General features: G+C 36.0%; 5 protein-coding genes and 1 non-coding gene across 7 annotated transcripts; 2 read left to right on the top strand and 4 right to left on the bottom strand.

Annotated features, from left to right (window-relative positions):
* Positions 1–322: 322 nt before the first annotated feature.
* On the top strand, positions 323–4,916 carry LOC108225417 (probable beta-1,4-xylosyltransferase IRX9H). Of its 2 annotated transcripts, none has more exons than XM_017400629.2 (4): positions 323–2,061; positions 2,699–2,948; positions 3,631–3,817; positions 4,404–4,916. In XM_017400629.2, exons 1-3 carry the CDS (start codon positions 1,196–1,198, stop codon positions 3,811–3,813), a joined length of 1,299 nt encoding a protein of 432 aa, XP_017256118.1. In that variant the 5' UTR covers positions 323–1,195; the 3' UTR covers positions 3,814–3,817; positions 4,404–4,916. The 2 variants fall into 2 exon arrangements, with proteins under 2 accessions (XP_017256118.1, XP_063942154.1); XM_064086084.1 differs by having other exon boundaries at positions 4,401–4,916.
* Positions 4,917–5,926: 1,010 nt separating this feature from the next.
* Positions 5,927–6,007, top strand: TRNAS-CGA (transfer RNA serine (anticodon CGA)). The gene has a single exon. It is a non-coding gene; the product is annotated as a tRNA-Ser (tRNA).
* A 910-nt stretch (positions 6,008–6,917) lies between these two features.
* On the bottom strand, positions 6,918–10,010 carry LOC108196726 (uncharacterized). Its single transcript, XM_064087224.1, has one exon. The coding sequence runs from the start codon at positions 10,008–10,010 to the stop codon at positions 6,918–6,920; it is 3,093 nt and encodes a 1,030-aa protein (XP_063943294.1).
* Positions 10,011–12,075: 2,065 nt separating this feature from the next.
* LOC108211886 (protein NRT1/ PTR FAMILY 1.2) lies at positions 12,076–14,610 on the bottom strand. The gene is made up of 4 exons (XM_017383602.2): positions 14,452–14,610; positions 14,154–14,371; positions 13,149–13,699; positions 12,076–13,056 (listed from the first exon to the last, which is right to left on the bottom strand). Exons 1-4 carry the CDS (start codon positions 14,528–14,530, stop codon positions 12,204–12,206), a joined length of 1,701 nt encoding a protein of 566 aa, XP_017239091.1. The 5' UTR covers positions 14,531–14,610; the 3' UTR covers positions 12,076–12,203.
* A 1,700-nt stretch (positions 14,611–16,310) lies between these two features.
* Positions 16,311–18,530, bottom strand: LOC108204640 (protein NRT1/ PTR FAMILY 1.2). The gene is made up of 4 exons (XM_017374179.2): positions 18,314–18,530; positions 18,016–18,233; positions 17,347–17,897; positions 16,311–17,279 (listed from the first exon to the last, which is right to left on the bottom strand). Exons 1-4 carry the CDS (start codon positions 18,390–18,392, stop codon positions 16,406–16,408), a joined length of 1,722 nt encoding a protein of 573 aa, XP_017229668.1. The 5' UTR covers positions 18,393–18,530; the 3' UTR covers positions 16,311–16,405.
* Positions 18,531–20,926: 2,396 nt separating this feature from the next.
* On the bottom strand, positions 20,927–23,308 carry LOC108204639 (protein NRT1/ PTR FAMILY 1.2). The gene is made up of 4 exons (XM_017374178.2): positions 23,150–23,308; positions 22,824–23,041; positions 22,032–22,585; positions 20,927–21,918 (listed from the first exon to the last, which is right to left on the bottom strand). The coding sequence occupies exons 1-4, from the start codon at positions 23,235–23,237 to the stop codon at positions 21,033–21,035; spliced, it is 1,746 nt and encodes a 581-aa protein (XP_017229667.1). The 5' UTR covers positions 23,238–23,308; the 3' UTR covers positions 20,927–21,032.
* Positions 23,309–25,719: the final 2,411 nt, after the last annotated feature.

Below are 25,719 nucleotides of genomic sequence, written 5' to 3'. Positions count from 1 at the left end.
GTCAATTAATTTAATAAATTTTTGTTTGCTTTTATTTGACATAGCTAAATGTTTAAGCTGTATATTGAATTGAAAACGTTAAACAACAGCAAATTAAATGTTAAATAGAGAAGGTCATCTTTTTTATTAAATTTATCTTAGTTTCTTATTACAAATCAATCTAAAACAACATGCAATAAGCTAGTGAACAAGTAAAAGTCCATGTGCTTTTGTCCTAACCAACGTTCCAACTCGAAAACGTGTACTTTGAGTTCTTACTTCGTAGGTAACAATTTCTGTGTGTATAACTATAAATATGTTCTAACAGCTCAAGTAAAAAATTAAGAAGAAATTATTACAGAATAAGTCACTTTCTTTCTTACCAGTCTGTTCTGATTGGAAATCACTAAACTCACCTTTCTATATTCATTCTTGTTTCACTTTCAATTTCATTCCTAAAAATTTGAGATTTTTTGCCAAGAGGGTCAGCTTGAATTCCTATTTCTAAAGATTTGCAGAGCATTCTACTTCATTCTTGAAAAGATCCAAGACCATTTTCTCAGCTCAGCAATTATGTGGTAACCCATTTGTTAAAAGTCTTTAAATTTCAGTTCTTTGAGCTCAAATCTTGAGTTCTTTGGGCCTCAGCTCAAGTTTCTTGAAATCTGAGAGGTGGGTTTTGCTGTTTTTGTTAGCTAAATGACGGGCTCTTTGAATTTGCTTTGATTTGGTGGTAGTTGTAGTTGCTGATTCTTTTGATTTAAGGGTTCTGTTGATTTGTAGTGTGTGCGTGTGTGTGGGAGTGGGAAGAATATCTGGTATAGCAAGAGAAATTTGGGATTTAGTCGAAAAGATGTTGATTTTGGTTTTTATTGAATGTGGTAATTGCTAGTGTTTTTGTGTTTAGATTTTTGTGAGAAAGTGCCTCACTTGGTGATGTTTGATGGATTGAGTTTACTTGGAATTTAGCTCCTTGGACTTGTCTTCTAAGGAGGTGTTGTCAGCTGAATGTATTGAATATTAATCTGGTTGTGTTGGAGGTGCATTTCTTTGTTTGTTATTTTTACAATTTGATGAGGGGGATGTGAACAGTGTGCTGACAATTTAGAATTACGTGATATCTCGGAAAAATTATTGAGTTCGATATATCTTGTCTCTTGATTTGTTCGAACACTAAGAGTAATTTTGAAGACTGTGCTCTACGTCTTTCTTTAAAATGGCTTCTATTCGTAGAACATTATCTCCAGTTACCCGTCCTGGAATGTTAATGAATGGAGAAGCCAATTTAGTTGCATCTCCTCTTTCCAGGTCTTCCTCCTCTAACCAGAACCACACACTGCCAAATAGTAGTTCATCGGGATATGGCTTTTACACAGTTCAATCGTTTATATCAGATTTTTTCTCGCATAAATCATCTCGACCCCTGGAAAAGACAAAACTGAAGGGCCATGTTTGGAGAAGGGCTATATTTCAATTCTTGGTGTGTTTTTTTCTTGGAATTTTTGTTGGGCTCACCCCATTTGTCTCCTTGGATATGTCCCCCAGTTACACACCTGAAGGGCCAGAGTTTCCTTTGAAGAAATTCTCACCTTTCATGGCGAATGAGAAAATGGTAGTAGATGAACTGCCTACAAAAAGTGAAAATGTTTCATTGAAGTTGCATTTGACTGTCGAGGACAACAGTAATGTAACTTCTGATGCAAGTATTGCGCCCCAATCATTTGGTGAGGCCTTAAATAAGCTTCTGATAATTGTGACTCCAACATATGCTCGGCCATTTGAAGCATATTATTTGAATCGTTTGGCTCACACGTTGAAATCGATTCCACCTCCTGTATTGTGGATCGTTGTCGAGATGAATTCTCAATCTGTGGAAACAGCTGACTTGTTGAGAAAAACTGGAGTTATGTACAGGCATCTCGCCTGCATTAAGAACTTGACAGAGATAAAATATAGGAGCTTGCACCAAAGAAACCTGGCATTATCCCACATTGAGATGCATAGGCTTGATGGAATAGTTTTTTTTGCAGATGATACGAACATTTATACTACTGAACTTTTTGAACAGATGAGGCTAATCAGGTATCATAACTTCTATATAATTTAAGTAACTGCATTTCATCATCTTTGTCTAATTCAAAAGCTTGATTTCAAATATGCGGATGTTCCAACTTCTCGCTCTCACTTCTATATGAATCAACAACCATTATGTCTGTGTGTGTTTTTTTTTTTTTGCAAGTGTCTGTTTTTGTTGGTTTTAACTTTGAACGTCTTTTCTATTTGGTTGATCTGCATGAAGTATATGGGTGTCATGTTTGTTAGAACTAAATATGAAAAAGGATATGTCAGACTGTAAAAGTTAGTAAAAAACAAGGCCTCTCACTGTTTGAAGATGTGAAGGGTGGTGATCATGTTCAAAGTCAGAGGGGAAAACTTAAGTTGGATTAAGATTAGAATTCAATTCCAATGTTGGTGTCAGAAAGTGAAATCTAGAACATATAATGTACCTGATGACTTTAATTTAGTCAAAACTCAAAAGATAGTGTTAGGACAAGTAGCACTTGCATTTTCTGTGCTCTTTAGTAGTCATCTTTGGCATTCTAACATTGGTAGGTAGGGCAGAACAAAAACTCTTGTATGGATCTTACCCTTCTGTCCTCTGTTATCATCTTGCTTTATGTACTGATCATTATTTGACTGCCAAACTTTTGATGCCTAGGCGGCTTGGAACATGGGCAGTGGCAAAATTGGTGCCTGGTACAAGCCAAATTGCGTTGGAAGGTCCAGTATGCAATGGAGGTCATGTTCTAGGATGGCACAGTAGAGATGGGAGAAGAAGATCACGTAGATTCCATGTGGGAATGTCTGGGTTTGCATTCAACAGTACCATACTTTGGGATTCAAAGAGATGGCACCGGCCTAATCCTAAACCTATTAGGCAGCTTGATACAGTCAAAGAAGAGGTCCAAGTGAGTGTCTTGCTTCATTACTGTCTTGAAGGTTTTTCTTATTAAATCTTATTGTGTGTATGGATGTTATCGGCATTACATGCTATGTTTCTTTATTATCCTCTATATCGCGAATAATTTTTCGACACATACTAGTCTAGTTTTAGATACTTGTTCCAAAGCGTACACCAGTTTGTTTAGAAGTCAAGCTCCCACTACCAGATATATGCCCAATTCTGTGAATCCACCTCAAAGGGAGGATAACAAACAATAATTAAAAAGAATCCCAGCATCACAATAATAATAATTTTTGCACCTAAATGTAATGGCAATATTGTTAAGTTGTTGGCTAGCAGGGACTTGAGGCCAAAATTTGAGGCCTTATCCCTATCCACTAATCTATTAGCAATGTGTCGGTTGTTGGCTAGAGAGGACTTGAACCCCGAACATCGAAGCTTTGTCCCTATCTTATAATCTAATAGGGAGGACTAAGATTTTGAGCTGTAATGGCAGAGTATGGTCTAGTTGTTAGAGGCTTATCTAACAAAACTGATATATAGGGTTTACCTAGTTTCTAGCGAGTTCACTGGAAATATCCAACTTTCTGGAACTGGTCTCTGGATTGTGATATTGATATTCTTATCTAATTGTTATAGTCATACTGTGGATGACTGGAAGTAACCTTTAATATTACTCTTTGCAGGTGAGTACATTTGTTGAACAAATTGTTGAAGATGAAAGCCAAATGGAGGGCCTACCTCAGAACTGCTCAAAGGTCATGGTGTGGCATCTTCAAATCAAATCCCCGTCTTTGTATTCATATCCTCCTCACTGGCTCTTGAAAAATAATCTAAATGTAGTTCATCCACTCAACTCACAATTCTGATAAGGTAAGCATTACTTTTTCCAAACATTCACTCTTTTCTTTTCCTATATTATGATTATTATATCATAGGTAGAGTGCATAACCATATGTTACCAGTCACCACCCCCAAGAGCGTAGCCAGAAATTGGTGTTGGTGGGGTAAAGATATTTAATATAATTAAAATGTGTATTTAACATAAAAATTAACTCGAAAACAAATCTAAAGTCTGCACAACACATTTTTCCAAAGTATCTTGTTGATCATTCAAAGTATCTTGTTGATCAAATCCTCTATGAGTGCTGTTTCTGCATTTTAATGATTCGAGGCTCCTGAAAATTATATAATTAATATGGTAAATGAAAGACATTTCCTGAGTAAAGGCTAGTGTAGCGTAGCATGCTTTTTAGTTTTTCAAAAAGAGCTAGGTGAGATATCAACTAAGGAATTATTGAACACATCAGGATGAGGTCCCTTTTTTCTCCTTCTATACATGTTGTATTTAATAATCTTTCGTGTGTGGCATCAGCACATGTCTAGATATGTCTGTTTTATAAATTATAAGCATGTTTCACTCACTAATATTTTATCAAATGTTATTTGTGCTTAGCAGAGTGCTCAAGTAATATGTGAACCGAGTGTTCACTCTGTCATGGAACTCGAACATCTACAGACAATTTATCTGCATTATGCCTCAGTCGTCGTACAATTTATTTCTCTCGGGTACACGTTTTACATTTGCTGAGTTCAAATCTTTTCCATTGGCGGGGGATGTATCTGCAAACAACAAATCTGGCCAAATGGTCGGACAGGTGTTGTTTAAATTGCACAGTGTTCTCATACTCAATGTAGTTATGTTGTCCATCCCCTTTCCTGTTGAAATCGAACTATTTTTGGTGCAAAATTTTCAAGAATATTAGGCAGTTTTTCGGTTGCAGCTGCAACCTTTTTGTCTTGTATAGAGGTTTCACAGATGATCAGCCTAGCATGCATTATTTATTGCTTGCTATTTAAGAATGGCAATGATCAATCATTTGAACTCTTGCAATTATATGTATGGACTTTGTAAGTTTGTAGCCATTCTTTACAAGCCCATTCCTCTAATAAATGTACAAGATTTGTTCAATCTTTTTTTTTTTTGGGATTTCTCAATTGAATAAGAGCCTTTCTGTGCAAGTGATTTCATCCAGAATTTGCTATATTTGATAAAGAGAATAAACAGAAGGAAAATCTTTTTATTGTAATTTTCATAGAGCATCTCCAGCAGAGTCCTAACAGTGTTCCCTAAAAAAGGAGGGAAAGAGGGAGAAAAGGAGAGAAGTGAATATTTTATTCTTCAAAATAGTATGAGGAATGGTTCCACAGTCCCAATGATGAAGTGGGTATTTTACTCTGCTGGAGTTATGTTTTATGTCATATTCCTTATATTAATAGTTTAGGACACGATATAGGGAAGCTGCTGGAGATGCTCTAAGGTAGTAGTATTTGTTGCACCAATTACTCCGTCCATCAATCAAATAGTTACCAGAACTATCTTGTTATATAAATAATATAACATGATTAGAACTTAATTTCTATATAAACTGAATTTGAAGACAAGTAAAATTGAGATTGTGGTCAATATAATTGGAAAGGAAACAGTATTATTCTTTTTCCAATTCAGCTCAGCTATGGTGTAGTGTTTTTTAATTTTTTTTTCCAATCCATTTATGAAGGCTGATCTGATGTATATTAACATCTGCCTTTTTCGGTTAAAAGGAAGCATATTTTGTCCCAAATGTTTACTATTTAGTAAAAGTGTTCCAACTTGTAAGAATTTTATCGGAAAAACAGTATGTCTTAGTTTTATTTTTATTTCTCTGAGATATAGAAAGTTGATGTTTATATCTTGTAATAGAGTTAAAATCAAAATTTTAGAATTTTCCTAAAACAATCGGAACAACAAAGGATAAACCCACGACCCACCACTAGACTATCCAATCGTGCTTTGGCGGAGATCTCTTTTAAACAGACTCACTTGGTAATTAGCTTCTCATTGAGCCAAAAACAAAAATGTCTGCTACAATATGGAATAAGGAAAGAAAGGAAATTCAATATTATGTCAAATAGAAACAATTCAACCCTTTCAACACATTCGTCAACATGTCCGAGTGGTTAAGGAGACAGACTCGAAATCTGTTGGGTTCGCCTGCGCAGGTTCGAATCCTGCTGTTGACGTTTTTGCTGCCTACACTAAATAAATTTGACGCGTCTTAAAATATGATTAGTATATTTTGTGGAAGTTATTATTTTAGAAAAAATTACAATTATATTTTATTATTAAATTGACTAATTTAAATAAAATTTTGATCAAATTAACAAAAGAACTATTACTTGTCCGTGCAAAAGAAATAATCACAGACAACTTGCTCTTAAAGCATGCAACAAGCAATACTGGAGAAAGTTGCAACCACATGGTAGATGCATCAAAAACTCTGCAGAAAGATCATAAACAAGACGAATAAATTATGCAACAAAACCAAAATATTTGAAGCCGCATACTCGTTTTGAGGTAGAAAACAGAGCTTTTCACCGACTGTGAGACGATGAGCCATCAGGTTTGCAGGTTTTTTGCTGCAATTTTCCCCGGCTCATCAGGTTTGCAGGTTTTTTGCTGCACTTTTCTCCCGGCTCATCAGGTTTGCAGGTTTTTTGCTGCAAATTTCTCCCATGGTGTGGCCTTCATCGTTCTCTTACCCTCCACTCTACTCATCAAAACCCTCATAAGGTTCTCCAGAGTAAATCTGCTATCATCATCATGATCATCAATTTTCGCTCTGCATTCCCATTCTGTACACATATATTTGCTCTTTATCAGCTAGTTTACGAGAAAATGGCCTCCACTCTATAATTCAACACTAACAAGCCTCATCTTTACATGCATAAAAGGGTTGATAAAACAAGAATACATTATTAATAATTCCATTACAAATCACAAGGGGACTTCCATGTTTTTGCCCAACTTTGTCATTAGCTGAGAAACTAGAGATAAACAATACCAGTCAATCAAGAATTTCGAAGTGCAACTCAGCAAAAAAAAAAGGGATTTTTTTATGTGTAAGCAACTACATTTATTACATTAAACCACCTAGCATGCAACTCCCTCCACAGGCTTCGCTATCTTTCTCCTCTTGCTGCACGTGATTTTACCATTACCACGGTTCTCATCTTCTTTGCAGTCAGTTTCGTCAACTGAACTCTTGAGAGTGATCTTACTTTGAGAAGGTATAAGTTTAAAACCAGTGGTTTGGCAATGGCTCACCAGGCCAGATGATCTGTCAACACCGTTAGCTCTACTTCTACTGCCTCGAACACGATTCTTGGATCTCTGGCCTAGCACTTGAACTGCTGGAAGCCCTACAATGACAGTACTGCTATTTCCAAGATCCACATTATCATTTCTATTGGCAACACCACAATGTTGTTCAATAGTTTTTCGTGGACTTGATTCTATGCAGTGATTCTTCGATAAAAGTTTTTGGCACATGGTAGTGCCCGGGAAATTTATAAGAGTATAATCCAACAGTTTCAATCTATCCGATTGGGGCATCACTGAAAATCCAAATGAAGATGTCCAAGTGTCGAGCATCTCTGGAATAGCGGGCAAAACTAGCCTCTCCACTCCTAGTTCTCTGAGTAGCTTCTCAAGCTCATTCAACAGAATGTGACACATTCCTTGTCTTCGATATCGGAAACGTGTAGCAACAAAGGGTAATTCTGCCACCTTCTCTCCATAAATTCTTACAGTAGCTGCACTAACTGATTTATCATTTTTCTCTAGAAGCACTGTGTAGAACCCACGATAGTTCAAACGGTTTACCCTTGACCCTCTGTTATATATAACATCTTCAACAATGTCGCTCCTAGTTCGAGGTTCCTTTACGGATACAAAACACTCCAGCATCACTCTGAGAGCAACCTTAAGTTTTCTATCGTTCTCTTTCAGATTCCCAATATCAGACTGAACAGATTCTTCAGGATTCACATACCTTAATAAAGTCCAAGTTAAACCATTTGTCCCAACTTGAACTGGCTTACCTAGAAGGCTTTTGAGTGCAAATGAAATTTGTTCACATTTTTTATTGCAGAACCAACATCCAATAGGATAACTATCTGGCACAATTTCTTTCTTCTTTAGGCAACTTATATGATATTGACGCGCACATTGATCACAATTAACAAAACTGTATTCCGCAGACACTTCACTGTCGCAACTGTTTTCACCCGCACCACAAATTCTGCAGCAGCATGATGGGCAGAACCAAACAGCATCACAGGGATCCTCTTTCAAACCTACACAACGTGAATGGAAAGCAGATGGACACCGGTCACATAAAATTAATGTACCATCAGAATGACAGACCGAGCATAAATCGTCTTCTTCTTCATTGTTCTGATGCTGCTGTTTATCAGTCATATCAGCTAGCTTGCACACCTTTCTATTTTCATCTAAATATCCCTTGCAAGCTGATCGAAGTGAAAGGAACACCTTTCCCCATGGCGCCCGGTACCTCAATTCCTTTTTCCTACCATTTTTTAATACGATATAGAACTTCCACCCAACAGCAGACAGGTGCTTCTTTGCTTTCACTTGCATATCCTTAAATAAATCATGATGTTTGGGGTAAGCTGTTTTCTTAAATTCAAGTGAATAATAACTTATAACAGCTTGCGGACAATATTCATACTCTAACATACCCTGAGAATCTTTTAAAAGTTCACTTTGACATCCTTGAGACGTCTTTGCTAATGGAGTTAAGACCACCGGATCATCAACATCTCTCAACCTATATTGATCAAGAGAAACTTCACACTCAACAGCATCCCCTGACTTATTTTTCTCTTCTGAAGGAAACTGAGAAACTTCTGCAAAATCAGATTTTCCTATTTGCTCACAGACTTTAACAAGTGAATTAAACTTATCAGTGCCATCAGGTTGGGTATAACGCCATCTCCGGAAACCTTCTTTTTGAATATATTCAACTTTCCAGCCCAAATATAAGAGGTGTCTCCTGAGATTTACTGTAACCTTGTGGGGAATCTGAATCCTATCCATGGATGCTTGGCACTTCAAGTAAACCTTGATTGCATCTTCACAAGACCTGGGAGCCAAATCAGCCGAATACCAAACATTAAGGTTAATTTTTTTCAACCCTTTACGACTATTATTGCAAAATTCATCATTTTTAGCACATGAACCGTCCTTGTATAACTCATCATCAACATTAGAATCCATGGCTGCTATTTTTGAAGGACTCACACATTGTGCTTCACCTTCGACTGAGCTAGATAAAGGCACCATATCCAATCCAACATTCTCCACACCTTCGACTGAGCTAGATAAAGGCACCATATGCAATCCAACATTCTCCACCGGTTCGTCTCCACCAATCACACCAGCAGGTTCACTCTTTATCAAATCATACAATTCAGAACCACTTAGCTCCAAAATCTGATAGCACTCCCCCAATCCCTTTACCCCCGAAACCTCCAACTCCCGGTACAACTCCTTCACAGTCAACTTAAAATTATCCACAATCACTTCCTCCAACAACCCTCTCCACACATCACTCCTCAAACAAGTCCACTCCTTCACATTCTCAACAAACCCCTGCTTCACCCTAATATCATACCAAATCTGTTTAATCGAAACAACAACCGGCCAACACTTCTCCAATTCATCAATCAACTCAAGTAACAACCACTTCCCACGCACCTTCCAATCCCCACTACACTCATCCCAATCCTGACTAACCCTCATACACCCAACCTCAGCCCTCAATTCATCACCCAAATCCGGAAAAAAAACACTCCTCTCTTTCTCCCCATCTCGACGATCAAAAATCACACCTTCCCACCAAGCATCCAAATAATAAACATCAACACATTGCCCATACTCAACACCCCGCAAATCAAAATCAATCAAAGGCGACACAGGACGTATCAAATTACGAAAACAACAATCAATAACCAACATGCAATCAAAACCATCAACAACATTATTCACATTGACAGACTCAACAAGCTTATCATTACTATCAGATAAAAGATGATCATATTGAACTAATCGAATACCCTTTTCGAGAGAGATCACAGTACCAGAATGCCACGAACCAAGAAACCCATCATCAGTGGATCGAACCTCCACTTTCTCATCAATCACAAGGCTTTGCTTTCTCATACTTCTTGATTTTCAACAAAAAAAATAGATAAAGATTAAATTTTTCTGGTGAATATGGGATTTTGATGATCTGGGCTACCAAGATTTGTGAAAATGAGGAGCTTTGATCGATCAAACATCAGTACGTGTATGGCAAAGATTTAATCAAACAGAGGGGGAGGCTTTTGGGGCAGGGTTTTAGGGTTTTCTGTATGTATGTATCTCAGTTTCTGTGTGTGATTATGGACTTATGGTATAATTAGGGAGATATTGAGCTGGAAAATTCATTTTATGGATCGAAAAGTAATTTATTAGTAGACTTTAAGAATATTATATATGGCTGTCCTAATGAAGCAGTGATTAATACTGTTCGGGTATATTCGATTTGGATTTTGAAAGATATTACAATCCGGATATAATCTGAATTAATACACCTTTGCTAGAATTTAATTTATATTTTTATATATTTTGATATTTATCTGTGAAATATTTAATTGACTTTTAAAATTTATTTTTAAATATTAAGATATTTACAAGAATTTAAATTATTCAAAATTGGATATCGAATCAGAATTTTGAAATATACTTAAAAATTGATGACATTAATATGACATTATTTAAAATTTATTAAAATATATTAATTGTTAAAAAATAATAAATAATTTTGGATGTTATAAAAATAATGAATTTTATGATCTTAATTTGATATATTTATATTTTTAAAAATACTTTCATGAATAATTAGGTTTTGAATGATTAAGTCGTTTTTACAAAAAAAATAAAAATGATTAAGTCTTCTATGTTACTTGATCATGTTGTCCTAATAATACTATTTTTGATTTATTATAACATTAACATATCATATTTTTTTAAATCTTTTCAAAAATGAAGAGTAAATATTTTCTGTGAATATATTTAAAAAAATTTAAATTTTTGGATCCGTTGTTCGAATATATTCATAAAGACGTTAAACAAATAAAATTTTCACCTTTAGACTCTAAATATAAAACCTAACTCAACCTTATTGTTGTGGAAATCTTCTAGCTGTCAAAACATTTTAGGAACCACCAGAACCTAAAACAGCTTATAAATAATAGAAACTTTCAAGATCAAAAGCCACTTAAAACTTTAAATTAATTTAAAAATGAATGATTAAACAAGTCCAAGAACTAAACGCAGCTGCATGCATGAAAGCTTTAGACTCGGGGGCATTCTTGGACCTTGCACATCTTACATCAGAATCTTCCTCCTACTTTTTTCATACTCGTTAATCTGATTTTCCACGTAATCATCCTTTCCCGTGGCCCCTTTTTCAAATATTCTTTCCAAGCTTTTTTTTTTCTAATTTAGATGACATTTCATTCAAAACAAAAATCAGAAATAGTAGTCTCTAGCAATTTCCTGTACTATCTTATTAATATTTATCTGGATAAAACAATTCGACTCATTCTATTTCTCTCTTTTGTAAAATTTACATAATATACATTTTTTTAAGAGTAAATTAATAATGTGTTCCTCTTTTGCCCGGATGTCACCTGAATTCCTATTATTACAAATATTTTTAATCAAATTTGTGTGTATGCTTTGTATTCTTGGATACATTTTTATAATAAACATATGTATGTATATGAATAATATTATTTAAAATAAAAGATATAAAATAATTTTGATCAAATATCAACTGATATCATTTTACAATTAACTCTAAAGTGGGTAAGTTGCAAAATCTCAGTAACTGAATAGAAAAATGCTAGCAGAACAGGCCAACTCCAATAATGTTCTAAAATGATGTGCTAAGTAAAATTTAAAACATTTAGGACAAAAGTGTAATCTAACAATATTTTTGTGATGTCTTTGACTATATCACACTTGTCCTAAACTATTTTATTCCATAAAATATTCACTTCCCTCCCTTACACATTTTTTCATACTTGTCTTGAATATAATTTTATTCAAATATATTAATATTTTAATATTAGTATATAAATCACTGGGACGTTATATTTTATTATATACTTAAAACTTTCTACCGGCACCGTTGAGTTGCCCTCAGAATTTCCAATCCTATCCATACTACAGCAAAACAGAACAAAACCTACTGATTATTCCCTTTACATATCATTACAATGGTTAGTTTTGTCATGTTTTCTTGCAACGACATGATTGAATTAACACAAAATACATATTTTCCAATGACATTAGTCATCACCAATTTCACCTTTCTTTCTGTGAATCCTTCACTGCAACCAGTTCACAAGGACCATAGGCCCAGCTACAAACAAGATAATATAACATGTTGACAACACACATTCCAGCAATCATCAGAAAATAGTAATCATAATGACCTTGGTTTATGTTGCTTGATATCCAACTTGCTTTCCCTCCTCTTCTTGTAACCTGATCCACAATGTTCAGCATTGCAGTTGCCACCAGGCCTCCGACAGTGAATGTTAGTCCGCGTAGAGTTGAGCCAATGCTGGACATGCTTTTGGGGAACTCGGAGTAAAAGAACTCACATTGGCCTACTGCGTTGATAGCCTCTGCAATGCCAATCAAACAGTTTGGTAATATGAGCCAGAATACTGACATGTTTACTACGGGTTCTGACAGGCCTTGTTGAGTTGCGAGGCCTCTTCTGACGTACTCTATGTAAGCTAAGACGAGCATGCTTAAGATGGATAAAAATATTCCAGTTCCCATTTTTGTTTTGGAGGTGAGATGAAAAGGCTTTTCCATGATTCTGGATGCCAGAGGAACAATTACACGGTCATAAAGAACGACGGATGATATGGCAGAAATGAAAGTGAAGACGCCTAAAGATGCTGCTGGGATCTCAAAACCTGGAGTGATGTGTCGATCCATGGACAGGGCTTGGACTAGCTGTAAACTACCCTGACTTAAGGTTACAGACAAGATAACTCCTGTAGACCACATTGGGATCACCTTCAGAATGGCTTTTAACTCCTCCACTTGATCAACTGTACAGAGGCTCCACGGGTCCTGAATGTCTCCATCCGCTGTCAAGTGCCTTTCAGGCTCTTCGACGATACAGGCCTTGTTGAGGAACCTAATGAAGACATAAAATCGACAAATAGGAATTAATATCTGCAAGAGCTATTTAATTATAGGGTGTGCAATAGAAATCATGGCGTGAATTACCTCAGTTTATCACTTGGGACAACAAGTGCTGATTCCTTCTTATGATAGTAGACATTATTTATATCCGGGGTTATTGTGAAACGCCTTTTTTTGTAGGAAGCTACAATGACTTGGGAGAAGCTAGTGAACAAGCTTGATTTATCCTGTGACCTGATGTAGAAAGAAGAAGCCGAAAAGAATAACAACACTCCCAACAGCATCAACACTGCAGGAACTCCAAGACCAACTTGCCAACCCGAGTGTTCTTGAATATAGGCAACAAAAGTTAAGGAAATGATAACTGCAACTGCAGAAGCAACATAATACCAGCCAAAATAACTTTCCAGGGCAGCCAAACTCTCTTCCTGGTTGTATCTCTTGACAAATTGATCTGCACCAAAGGCCATGGAAGCTGAGCGGATACCCCCTGCACCAATTGCTGTGAGCCCGAGAGAGAAACATAAGAAAATCACTTGTGGAGCTGTGGAGGAGCTGCATTCTGCAGTAAGTATGTCGCAAATTGGTGGCCTTGCTTCTGGAATCACGGTTGTTAGCCATACTAGAATCATCCCCTAAAATTTAAACTCAGTCATGCACTTATTTTCGTCAAATATATAACAATATTAATCAGTAAAACACACACACATATATATAACAATCAAGTTTCTAATACATTTAGAAATCTTTCAGTTGTTCTATCTGACAAGACATAGTTTTAAACTAAACGACTCTTATTATTATATATTTAGTACTGCACACATTTGTTTCCGCTAAGACAAATGCTAGGTATCTACTAGACTTAGGGGCGGATCTACTATGGGATTTAGCAGGTGGCATCAAGCAAATTTTCAGATAAAATCTATATATTTTCAAATTTTCTAGGAACACTATTATTATTTTGTAAATTTTAGAATGATGAAAAAGTGTCAAATTTTTTGTAGGAGGGACACGTCTTACTAAATCCGCCCCTAACTAGACTACAATGTCAGGACGAAGAAAGAGCTCAGCAAAACAGGGAATCAATACCAGGAGGCCAAATACAGATCCAACCGCGATCATAGGGTAGCGACCAACACCAGAATCAGCAAGAAAAGCTCCAGGAACAGGCAAGAAATTGCCAGCAGCTCCCCATAAATTGATAATATTTGTCCCAGTAACTAAACCCATGTGATACTCATTCTCCAGGTACAGTATCAAGTTAGCACTCAGCCCAAAAGCTGCTGCCTTTTCCAATGACTCATTTGCTGCATTTGCAAAAGCAAAAGTGAAATGAAACTCAACAGGTAAAAATCAACACCAAAAGAATAAAAGTAAACTTTTTTACCAATGATGCATGCCAGGGTCCTGAAGCCACCATAGCTCTTTTGCTTGTTGCTCTCTAAAAGTGGCTCATTTTCCTCCATTTTCTCTTATCTGAATTATTATCCATTTCTGCATGACTCTTATAAGGGACTACAAAGTACTATCTGGGGATATTTTTGCTTGTAAAAAAAGTAAATTTGTTTCTCAGCAATTTAACCAAAACCACTCAAATTCTATCCGTGCCACTCATTGGACACAAAGTGCCGTTTGGGTGAGCATAAAATAAGTGTTTCTTGCTTAAAATAAAGAAGTAGAGTAGAAGTTACAAGCAGGTTAAGACTTTGATTAAAGTGTTTGAGAAATAAGCAGAAATCCTGAAACAAAAGCTAGCATTCCTTTTTATAAATGCTTCTTGACTTTTTTTTACATAAACGGTACAAATAATTACTTCTAACTTATAAATCAGAAGAAAAGCCGGAAACAAACACTCCCAAAGTCCAGATTACACCCCTCGGCAAAACATTGTAGACCCGTCTTACATCAAATCAGACGATGCCTGATTAATAACAGAGCGTTACTTCGCGGTTATAAGTAAATTTTTTTCGGATTCTTTTAAGGGGCAAATTATTAAAATAGCGGAACAAATTTGTTCAAAATAGATTGAACGAGACATGCTGAACCCATTACCACCTCTTGGTGAGACATGTCCAGTGTTTTCTTCTGATCCCTGTGGCCTATATATTAATTTTATTTGCCTTTTTATCAAACTATCACAGTCTAGTTCAGAATTCATCAAATAATTCCAGGGGTGGTCCCAAAATTGTTGACAAACACGGGATTTAGTTTCTATGACAAAGAAAGATTCGAGAGAACACGTGTTAAAAAATTTGACACCTTGAATGATAATTTATTACCTAATTCTCTTTGGTTTTAGATATTCGGTCTCTTTCAGATTTCGGATATGTGTTATTATTTTAAATTTTTAGAACATCTAGATATTTGGATAGCTCACTGGTGGATTTATCCTCTGTATTTTGTACGATACATGATGACACACGGCACACCTAACCAAAAAAATACACGGTCTCAATTTTTGACTGAGTATTATAAATTGTTCAGTTGGAGAAACTTTTGAATTCGATTTTGGCACACTTCCAATATTTCTCTAAATTTTGGCAGGATAGGCTTAGCCCCATTAGCAAGCATCTGGCGCGGTCGTGGAAGATTCGCATTTCGTTGGAAGATGACCTTCATAGGACATCGGAATGGAAATAAAGGCGGGCGAACTTAAAATAATGACTTATAATTTATAGTAATTTAATGTAATTAATAATTTGTAGATAATTTTAAATTATCTACTGATAAATTTATATTATAGTGACTTAATAATTATTAAAAATATTAATAAACATAAATTAGATAGGTTATTTATTTTAGTATTGAAATTGTTGATTATCGAAAAATCATAAAAATAAAATAAAGCCAATTCTTTTTTTCAATTTTAAGATTAGATAAGCAAAGGATCTCGGATTAAAGTCGAAAATAACTTTAAAATCCAGGTTTAAAGACCGGATAAACATGCTCCGGAAAAGCTACATAATGAGAATGGCAACAACAGGATGCATGTGGATTCTCTGCAAAACAGCCTCTTTCTCCTCCATCTAATTCTTTACATGGCACCAAAACAACCAATGAGACTCTCTGAATTATCTTTTTTGTTAACTATATTTGCAAGTACAAAATCAAGTGCAAATTCCATAAAAAGTCAAAATAAAAGAAACATGTCTGCTTAATTTGCATTAAAGCCTCGGGTTATTGCCAGATTATTTTGTTGAACTTTTAGTCCTGCAGCTTAGATTGCTAAAGTACTCTTATAAGTCAAAAGGTTTGAATTGATACTAATTTACAAAAATTATTAACAGAAGAAATTTTACAATACAGTGCATAAGCAAGTCCATTATCTTAACCAAACTAAATCAGTCCTCATCAATTTTATCTTGTTGCTGAAAATCCTTCCTAGCTGACAATTCACAAGGACCATAAGCCCAACTACAAAGAACATAATAGAACATGTTGATAACACACAAGCCAGCAATCACCAAATAATAGTAATCATAATGACCCTGGTCTATGTTGCTTGAAATCCAACTTGGTTTTCCGTTTCTTCTTGAAACCTGATCGACAATGGTCAATATATAAGTTGCTGCCAAGCCTCCGACAGACAAGGATAAGTCACGCAGAGTTGAAGCAATGCTTGACATGCTTTTCGGGAACTCTGAGTAAAAGAACTCATATTGGCCTACTGTGTTCATAGCCTCTCCAATGCCAATCAAACAGTATGGTATAATAATCCAGAGTGCAGACATTTTTGCCGCGGATTCTTGATTGTCTGAAATTTTTTGTTTTAGTACAATTCCTCTTCTTGTGTATTCTATGAATGCTAAGACAGCCATAAATAAAATTGACAGAAGTATTCCAATTCCCATTTTCAGCTTGGGGGTGAGATAAAAAGGCTTTCCTAATAATCTTGATGCTATTGGGACAATTACGCGGTCATAAAAAAGAATCCATAGTATGGCAGAAATGAAAAAGGAGATGCTTAATGATGCTGCTGGGATTTCAAAGCTTGAAGTGATGTGTCGATCCATGGACATTGTTTGGACTAATGTTATGCTGCCCTGACTCACGGTTACAGACATTAAGACTCCTGTTGACCACATTGGGATCACCTTCAATACCGCCTTTAACTCCTCCACTTGATCTATTGTACAGAGGCTCCATGAGCCCGGAATCTGCTTGCCAGTCAAGTAGTTCTTAGAGTCTCCAACAATGCAGGCTTTATTGAGAAACCTAAAATGTAGACATGATCACATAAAAGGTTTTTTAATAACTAGTCGTGTTGTGTCTCTAAATTTACCTCAGTTTCGCGCTTGGTACTATAAGTTCTGATTCCTTCTTATGGTGGTAGACAATAGTTTTATCTGAGTCAGATGTGAAATTTCTGTTTTTGTAGGATGCTACAATCACTTGGAAAAAGCCGGTGATCAGGCTTGATGTATCCTTTGATCTGATGTAGAATGAGGATGCCGAAAAGAATAACAAAGCTCCCAACAACATGAACACGGCAGGAATTCCAAAACCAACTTGCCAACCTAATTGTTCTTGAATATAGACAACAAAAGTTAAAGAAATGGTGATCGCGAGTACAGTAGCAGCATAATACCAGCTAAAGTAACTTTCTAAAGCTGCCAAACTTTTTTCCTTATTGTATCCCTTGACAAATTGATCTGCACCAAAGGCCATGGAAGCTGATCTGATTCCCCCGACGCCAATTGATGAGAGCCCGAGAGAGAAGCATAAAACAATCACTTGGAAAGTAGTGGAGGGGTCACATTGTGCGGTAGAAACACTGCAGAAGGGAGGCCTTGCTCGTGGAATCATGGTTGTTAGCCATAACAGAATCGTTCCCTAAGAAATAAAACCAGTTATGGACTCGGGCGGTAATGACATTCTAACAATATCTAAAATTATGTTTTGTAATCTACACAAATCCGAATGAAGTAAAGCCTGAATCTGAAACTCATACCATAAGGCCAACAATGGATCCAAATGCAATCAATGGATAGCGACCTACAGACGAATCTGCAACAAAAGCACCCACAACAGGCAAAAAATTTCCAGCTGCTGTCCATAAATTTACAATATTTGCCCCACTGACCATGCCCAAATGATAGTCATTTGTCAAGTACAGAATCATATTTGCATTCAGCCCGAAAGTTGCTGCCTTCTCAAACGACGCATTTGCTGCACTCACCAGAAGCACCAGACATAAGAATCAGGACTGTCAATACAGGACTAAACACAATAAATTGAAGCAATTTTACCGATGATGAATGACATATTTCTGAAGCCTCCTGCATTTTTCTGATCGACGCTATCCAGCAGAGGCTCTTGTTCTTCCATCTTACTTCCTCTGCATAATTAGTCAATATCTCCATATCTCTTAAAGGAGACTAAACACTACAGCACTGTACTGTTGCCTTGAAAATAATACAACTAATCTTCTATTTCGTGTAAATCACACTTGTTCAATAAATAAATATGTGATTGATCTTGACATTTTTTGTGGAACAATTGACTTAGCACACAGGGGAATAGTAATGCCATTGTCAAACATAATTATATTACATGGATATTTATATTTCTTTCTTCTTCTTATTTATATCTTAAATTATAACATCTGTATCGCAACGCTATCTGTCTGAGGAAGACCCTGTAGCCAGCAGGTCATTCCCGGAGCCTCTTCTCTGTCAAAGTGATTAAGCCACCATAATTTGCACGCATACAAAATGAAACAAACAAAGCTAGCTAGCTAGCAAGTTGGTTTCATCTATAATTATTTGTTATCAAAATCTTTGAAAATTAAGACTTTGTAATGCATGACTTGTAAAACTGGTAGTAATACTCCAGAGGAAAGAAGCAAACAAACGTGACCGCGACACAACTAAGCCATAATATCGTATACTCCAGAGGAAAGGTGCAAACAAAGCTGACTGTGACGGGAACAAACTTATAAGTCAACTTCCGGCTTATGATTTCTATCTTGTTTTAATCAATCTTGTAGTTTTGTTCATAATAATTTCTTCCTGCGACTAATATCTTCCAGAAACTCACCATATTGACCCTGCACTTATCATTTATTTATTTTTTGCAGTGCCCTCTTATTAAACATATCAGATGCTTGACTTTGGTGTCATGAAATATATGTTTACAGATCAGGAGCGAGCGGGGGATCCGGGAACATGCTCCTGCAGCGGTAGAAATTTTTCTAAATAGTTTTAATATAGAACAATTATAATCCTGTAAAAAAATTTAGTTAACAAAACACCAAAGTGCCCCTCCCATAATCGACGTGGACAACTCCTAACAAGTCGCGTTGTCCACTTGTCCTCAATTGTTGGTGTATCGTTGTATGATCTTCCTAAATTTTTCGTTGGTTTTTAGTTGTGCCGCTTAAAACAAGCTTTTCGCGCATGCATGGACTTTTTGCTACTCCCTCCATCCCAAATTAGATGGTCTCGTTGACTTTGGGCACACCATTTAAGGTTCATTGACCGCATAGATACGTGACTAATTTTTTAAATTTTATTTTTGCAAATAAAAATTAAAATATGAAATTTTCATTTATAAAAGAAAAAATAAATTTCGGAAGTAGATGGTCAATGCACCTAAAGTTACGTGCCCAAAGTCAACGGGGACATCTAATTTGGGACGGAGGTAGTATTTCTGAATAACCAAAATATGAATTATTGAACGAATGCACGAGTTGTGAAGACAGATCTCAAAGATAATGATATTCGAGCTACCACGAACGGTTTCCCTCATTTTCAGTTATCTAAGTCTTTTCGCCCATACGCATCTCAATCAGTAGATATTTCTTGTTGTCTTGTGAACCAAAACACTATTAGCATGGTCCTAGTGCAATCATACCGCGTACTGACATTCCTACCAAATAGAGACATCAGAACCTAAAATTTGCAACTGAGGAAAGGGAGATGATACACGAAACTGAAGAGATGATACTAAGTGGTTCGCTCAATAACCATCTGTGATTTTTTTTGACTAATGCGGCTTATAACCTTACAAATGAGTATATGTTCTCAGATATTCTCGAGATGAGTCAGAGTCGAACCTAAGACAACAGAGGATAAAACCACGGCCTATGTTCTGATACGAATCTCAAGTCGAGGAATTAGAAATGAAACAAATTGCCTAAAAAGGTTAAAGTGTGCAACATATTTGTGTAAAAAGTTGTGTCCCCAAAAACAAGGAATATTACTGTTGGCTTAATATTCGCACTGAATGATTCTGGTACGTTTATGACTTTATATTTACTTCTTAGCCCACACAATTGGAAAAGTGACGCGAGCCACTAATAAGCCCCTCCCCTTATCTAGTTTCCCTACTGATGTGACTAGGAGCTTGTTTGTGGGTGACTTTAGCTGAAAAATGTCATAATAAATCGGAAACTGATTTAAATTTAAAAATAATCAAAAACATACTTATTGCCGGAAGTTAGTTTGATGTACTTTTTTGGGTGAGTTAATTTTTCTAAACTTTTTTATAAAAAAAATTATACATAAATCATAAATTACCCTAAATCATTTTTATTTTTATTATTACATTTTTTATAATCATAAATCATTAATAAGTAAAAATTATTATTGTAGTTATCAGTTTATTACTACGTTAAGTGTTAAGTCAGTCACGTTAGGTAGTAACTAGTAAGTCTCAATTTTAAGTTGAGCCGAACATTGTCTCTAAATCCTGTTGAGTTAATCTCGACAGTACAGTAGTTGAGCCGAGACCGAGCTTGAGCTCTCGAATGCTTAGCAGAGTCTATCCTGAAAAAATCTTGTATTAAAACATTTTTTGCCCGACTTGTAAAATATTTGAATTCGGTTCAGAAGTAGTCGAGCATTAAATTTATAGCTCAGTTAGCCCGGAAATTTTCTAGTGTATATAGGGTCATTACTAAATAGTCTGGAATAACTAAATTTTCTAGTATAGAATACATGGAATAAGCAGGTTCTTACTCTTGAACTAACTACATGAGTCATGAACTATTTCATCTTGTTTCTGAGGAACCTTTACTGCAGCCATTTCGCAAGGACCATAAGCCCAGCTGCAAAGAAGATAATATAACATGTTGATAATCCCAAGTCCAGCAATGACCAAGTAAAAGTAATCATAGTGACCCTGGTTTATGTTGCTGGATATCCAACTTGGCTTCCCTCCTCGACTCGTAGCCTGATCGATGATGTTCAGCATTACAGTTGCTAGCAAGCCTCCGGCTGACATTGATAAGTCACGGAGAGTTGCAGCTATGCTTGACATGCTTTTAGGGAACTCCGAGTAAAAGAACTCATATTGGCCTATAGAGTTCATGGCCTCTCCGATTCCCATTAGACAGTACGGTAGTATAAGCCACAGAGCTGACATGTTTACCGTGACTTCTGGATTGTCTACTAGTCCTTGTTGAATTGCAATTCCTCGTCGTGTATATTCTATGAATGCCAAGACAGCCATGAATAAGATAGACATGAGAATTCCAATCCCCATTTTCAGTTTGGAGGTGAAACAAAAAGATTTTCCCTTTAATTTTGATGCTAGTGGAACAATTATCCGGTCATAAAAAACAACAGATAAGACACAAGAAATGAAAAAAGAGATGCTTAGCGATGCTGCTGGGATTTCAAAGCTTGATGTGATGTGGCGATCCATGGCCATTGTTTGGACTAATATTATGCTTCCAGGACTCACGGATACAGACATTAGGACTCCAGTTATCCACAATGGAATCACCTTGAGTACGGCTTTTAGCTCCTCCACTTGATCAACTGTACAAAGACCCCATGGATCCAGAATGTCTCCGTTGGCAGTCAAGTATCTTTCAGGATCACCCACAATACAGGCCTTGTTAAGAAACCTAAATTTGGACACGAAAAGGTTATTAGCAATGCTTTGGAAAACCAATTCTGAAGAGTTACTTATATGCAAAAGTACAGAATGCAGAGCATGTGGAATAAACTCTGTAATTACCTAAGCTTCTCGCTTGGGACAACAAGTGCTGATTCCTTCTTATGATGGTAGACGTTATTTTCCTCTGAGGCTGATATAAAATGTCGGTTTCTGTACGATGCTACAATCACTTGAAAGAAGCTGGTGAACAGGCTTGATCTATCCTTTACTCTGATATATATTGAAGAAGCCGAAAAGAATAACATGGCTCCTGACAACATGAACACAGCAGGAATCCCGAAACCAACTTGCCAACCCAAGTGTTCTTGTATATAGGCAACAAAAGTTAAGGAAATGATAATTGCAACCGAGGAAGCAACATAATACCAGCCAAAGTAACTTTCTAAGGCACCCAAACTTTTCTTATTATCATTATTTCCGTGGACTAATTGATCTGCACCAAAGGCCATTGAAGCTGAACGGATGCCCCCAGCGCCAATTGATATGAGTCCGAGAGAGAAACATAAGAAAACCACTTGAAAAGTTGTGGAGGAGTTGCATGATGTAGTAGAATCACCGCAAAGAGGAGGCCTTGCTTGCGGAATTATGGTTGTTAGCCATAACGAAATCGTTCCCTAGAAAATGAACAAAAAAAAATCCATACCAACTAACAAAATGTAAAATATTGGATGGCGATATATGTTAAGTGACCAATTCTCCCAAAACCCGCACGTCTGAGCTCTAATACATGTTAAAGGACCAATTCTCCGAAAACCTCAATATTTTTGGAAGGAGGGTTTACCAGAATTATGTTATATTTATATCAATATATTTGAATCTGAAAAAAGCAAGAGTCTGAAACAGAAGCAATACCAGAAGTCCAACAATGGCTCCAAAGGCGATCATCGAGTAGCGACCAACAGAAGAATCAGCAAGAAAAGCACCAAGAACAGGCAAGAAATTGCTTGCTGAAGTCCACAAAGTGATTATATTTGTGCCAGTGACTAAGCCCATATGATACTCATTTTCCAAGTACAGTATCATATTAGCATTCAGACCAAATGTGGCTGCCTTCTCAAGTGCTGCATTTGCTGCATTCATAAAAACCAATAAAAACAAAATTATCCATATTTGAGGGCAACATCAAAATAAAGGTACGATCATAATATTCGATAAGAATTTTTTTAATTTTTTTGTACCAATGATGCATGACATGGTCTTGAAGCCACCATGGCTGTTTTGCTTGTTGCTCTCCAGAAGATGCTCTTCCTCCTCCATCTTGCCCATCTGAAAAAAGTTGAGTTATCTATGTCTTTTAAAGGGACTGCAAAACCTATGCTGCAGGGCACCATTTTCAGTGGGGCAGTGTTGATGCAGCTTTGAGTGGACTATGATATTTTCAAAAAGTGTAAAATAATTTTGCTATTAATGAAAATTAAGTATGAATTAAGTTTGAAAAGGACATAAAGAAGAGAAGTATGTAATCACCTGGTGTCCGAATTGATTGAGACTGTGACTTTAGAGAAAAACAAGTGGTTTATCATATTCGGTGGGTATGAGTTCTACCGATCAGTTGAGATGCACGAAAACTGGTCCGGACATCGAATTTAAATTAACAAAAAAAAATGAAGGGAAGTATGTTTGGTAAACATGTCGTACTTCCTTCGTTCCTAAATAATAGTAGCTTTGATTTTGTGCACGTAATTTGAGGTGTCCAAAAAATATACTTCTACATATTATTTTTTAAATTTTGTTTTTCTGAATAAAAGTTTGACATCTATATTTTTATTAAAAAAAGAAAATTTGAAAAATAACATGTAGAAATATGTTTTTATTACACCTCAAAATACGTGTAAAAAGTCAAAACGACTACTATTTAGGAACGGAAGGAGTATTAAACATAATGTTACTTAAGTGAAAACAACAAAGTTTAGTCTTTGGAAATGAGAACCATCCAAATTTCAGCACGGGCAGGCTCTCAGCTTTTGTATCTTTGCTCTGCAAACGAACGTGTGTATTTATCTTGTGCATTGTTTAATTGCTTGTGGGACAATCAAGTTTATCTCAATTTCCAGATTCGAAATTTAAATCTAGAAAACTGTATGATTTGAGTTCATTTTTTTCTACATCTAGTTTCGTTATGTATGACATGGTTATAACATTTTGAAAAAAAATCTATGTCCGTCCCTTTTTATTTGTCTAGTTTTTAACTTTGAAAGATCAAATCAACCAAAATTTGACGAAATTTTATATATTATATAATTATAAAAATATTAAAAAATATATGATTATTAAATATATATAATTTTCAGTTTTTTAAAATAATAAAGAAAAATCTTAATTTTTGATAAAAAAAAAATGATCAATCTGATTGTTGAAAGTCAAAAATGGACGGAATGAATATACACATACAAATAATTAAAATATAGGAGTACATGATTCATGAATTTTACAAGTGTGTTATATTTTACACGTTTCATGAATTTTGCAATCTTGTTTTTACTCTACAGGCCACGGCTACCAATGATAAAAACGAGAAAATAATATATCCCACCCCGTTTAAACTTTGTTCATGTCCTGCAAGCTGCAGCCTTATTCGTGAACCGTTCAGCTTGGAAATCTCGTCAAGAAGTATAACGAAATCGACAAGTTCTCTCGGAAAATCAGCGAAAATTCTCTGAAGACAAAATACAAGAAGCCAACAGTTAATCTAAATGCAATCATCGGGTGACAGGCTCGACAGTCTGTACCTGAGTCGGAGTAACATAGGTGACGGTGCCGAGAACAGTCAAGGATTGTTGTGGCCCTGTCGAAACCTTACAGTTTAGTAATGATGCAATGCAGGCTGCACTATTTGCAGCTCACGAGTTCTGAAAACAGTTACGTCAGTGATAAATTGAGACATTGAATTACTTCTTAAGCACACATAAGTGGAAAAGTGAGTCACATAAGAAGGAAATCTTCAGACAACAGCTTCTAATTCCAAGTGCTGATGTGATTTGTCTGACAGGTTAAACAGGGGGTTCAGAGCTATGTTATCTGGACTCTTCGTTTTATCTCGAACACTTGTGTCGAACACTCGACACTTGGACTTGAATATGAACACTCTAATACTTATTTTAAACCAAAAACATGTAAAGTTTTTAAATTATTACCGAGTCCGACACTCAAACGCATATCCATGTTAATACTTTTGGTCGAGTCCGGGCAGTGGCGGATGCACCATTGATAAAGGTAGGGCAAGTGACCTACCATTATTTTTAAAAAAGTTTTTTTTTTTTTTTTTTACATTTGTATGTGTATTTGTGTATACATCTTGTACTTAAATCCTTACACTGTTTCAGTCAAATGTTCGAGCTTTTTCATGAATTTAATTTTTCACTCTAAAACTTTAGGTTCTTGATATGATTTATCTCCAAAATTCTCCTCTATTATACTTATAGTTTGAGATTTTTAGAAATCACAATTTAAATATAAAAAAAATAGAGGCTGCAAGATGTTCGATAAAATGTGTGACACACCATATACTAAATCCTGTATCCGCCACTGAGTCCGGGTAACATAGGTTGAGAGATAAATCTTCCTGAACCACCATTTCCAAAGGACGCTTCCAAGGGACCTGACTCTTTAAGGCTGACTGTTCTAAGCAGGTTGTTAGTTGTTACTAGTTGGATTTCAGGTGTCTAGTGCATATAGATAGCATACTCTGTCAACTTCATTTCTGGTCTGTGCTCAGAGTAGTCCTCTTTCTAATGGAGCCAGTTGCTAC

Source organism: Daucus carota, chromosome 1 (assembly GCF_001625215.2).
Source record: "Daucus carota subsp. sativus chromosome 1, DH1 v3.0, whole genome shotgun sequence".
In the NCBI taxonomy this organism is placed as follows: domain Eukaryota; kingdom Viridiplantae; phylum Streptophyta; class Magnoliopsida; order Apiales; family Apiaceae; genus Daucus; species Daucus carota.
The sequence above is the reverse complement of the archived record's forward strand: the minus strand, read 5'-3'. Positions and strand labels throughout refer to the sequence as shown.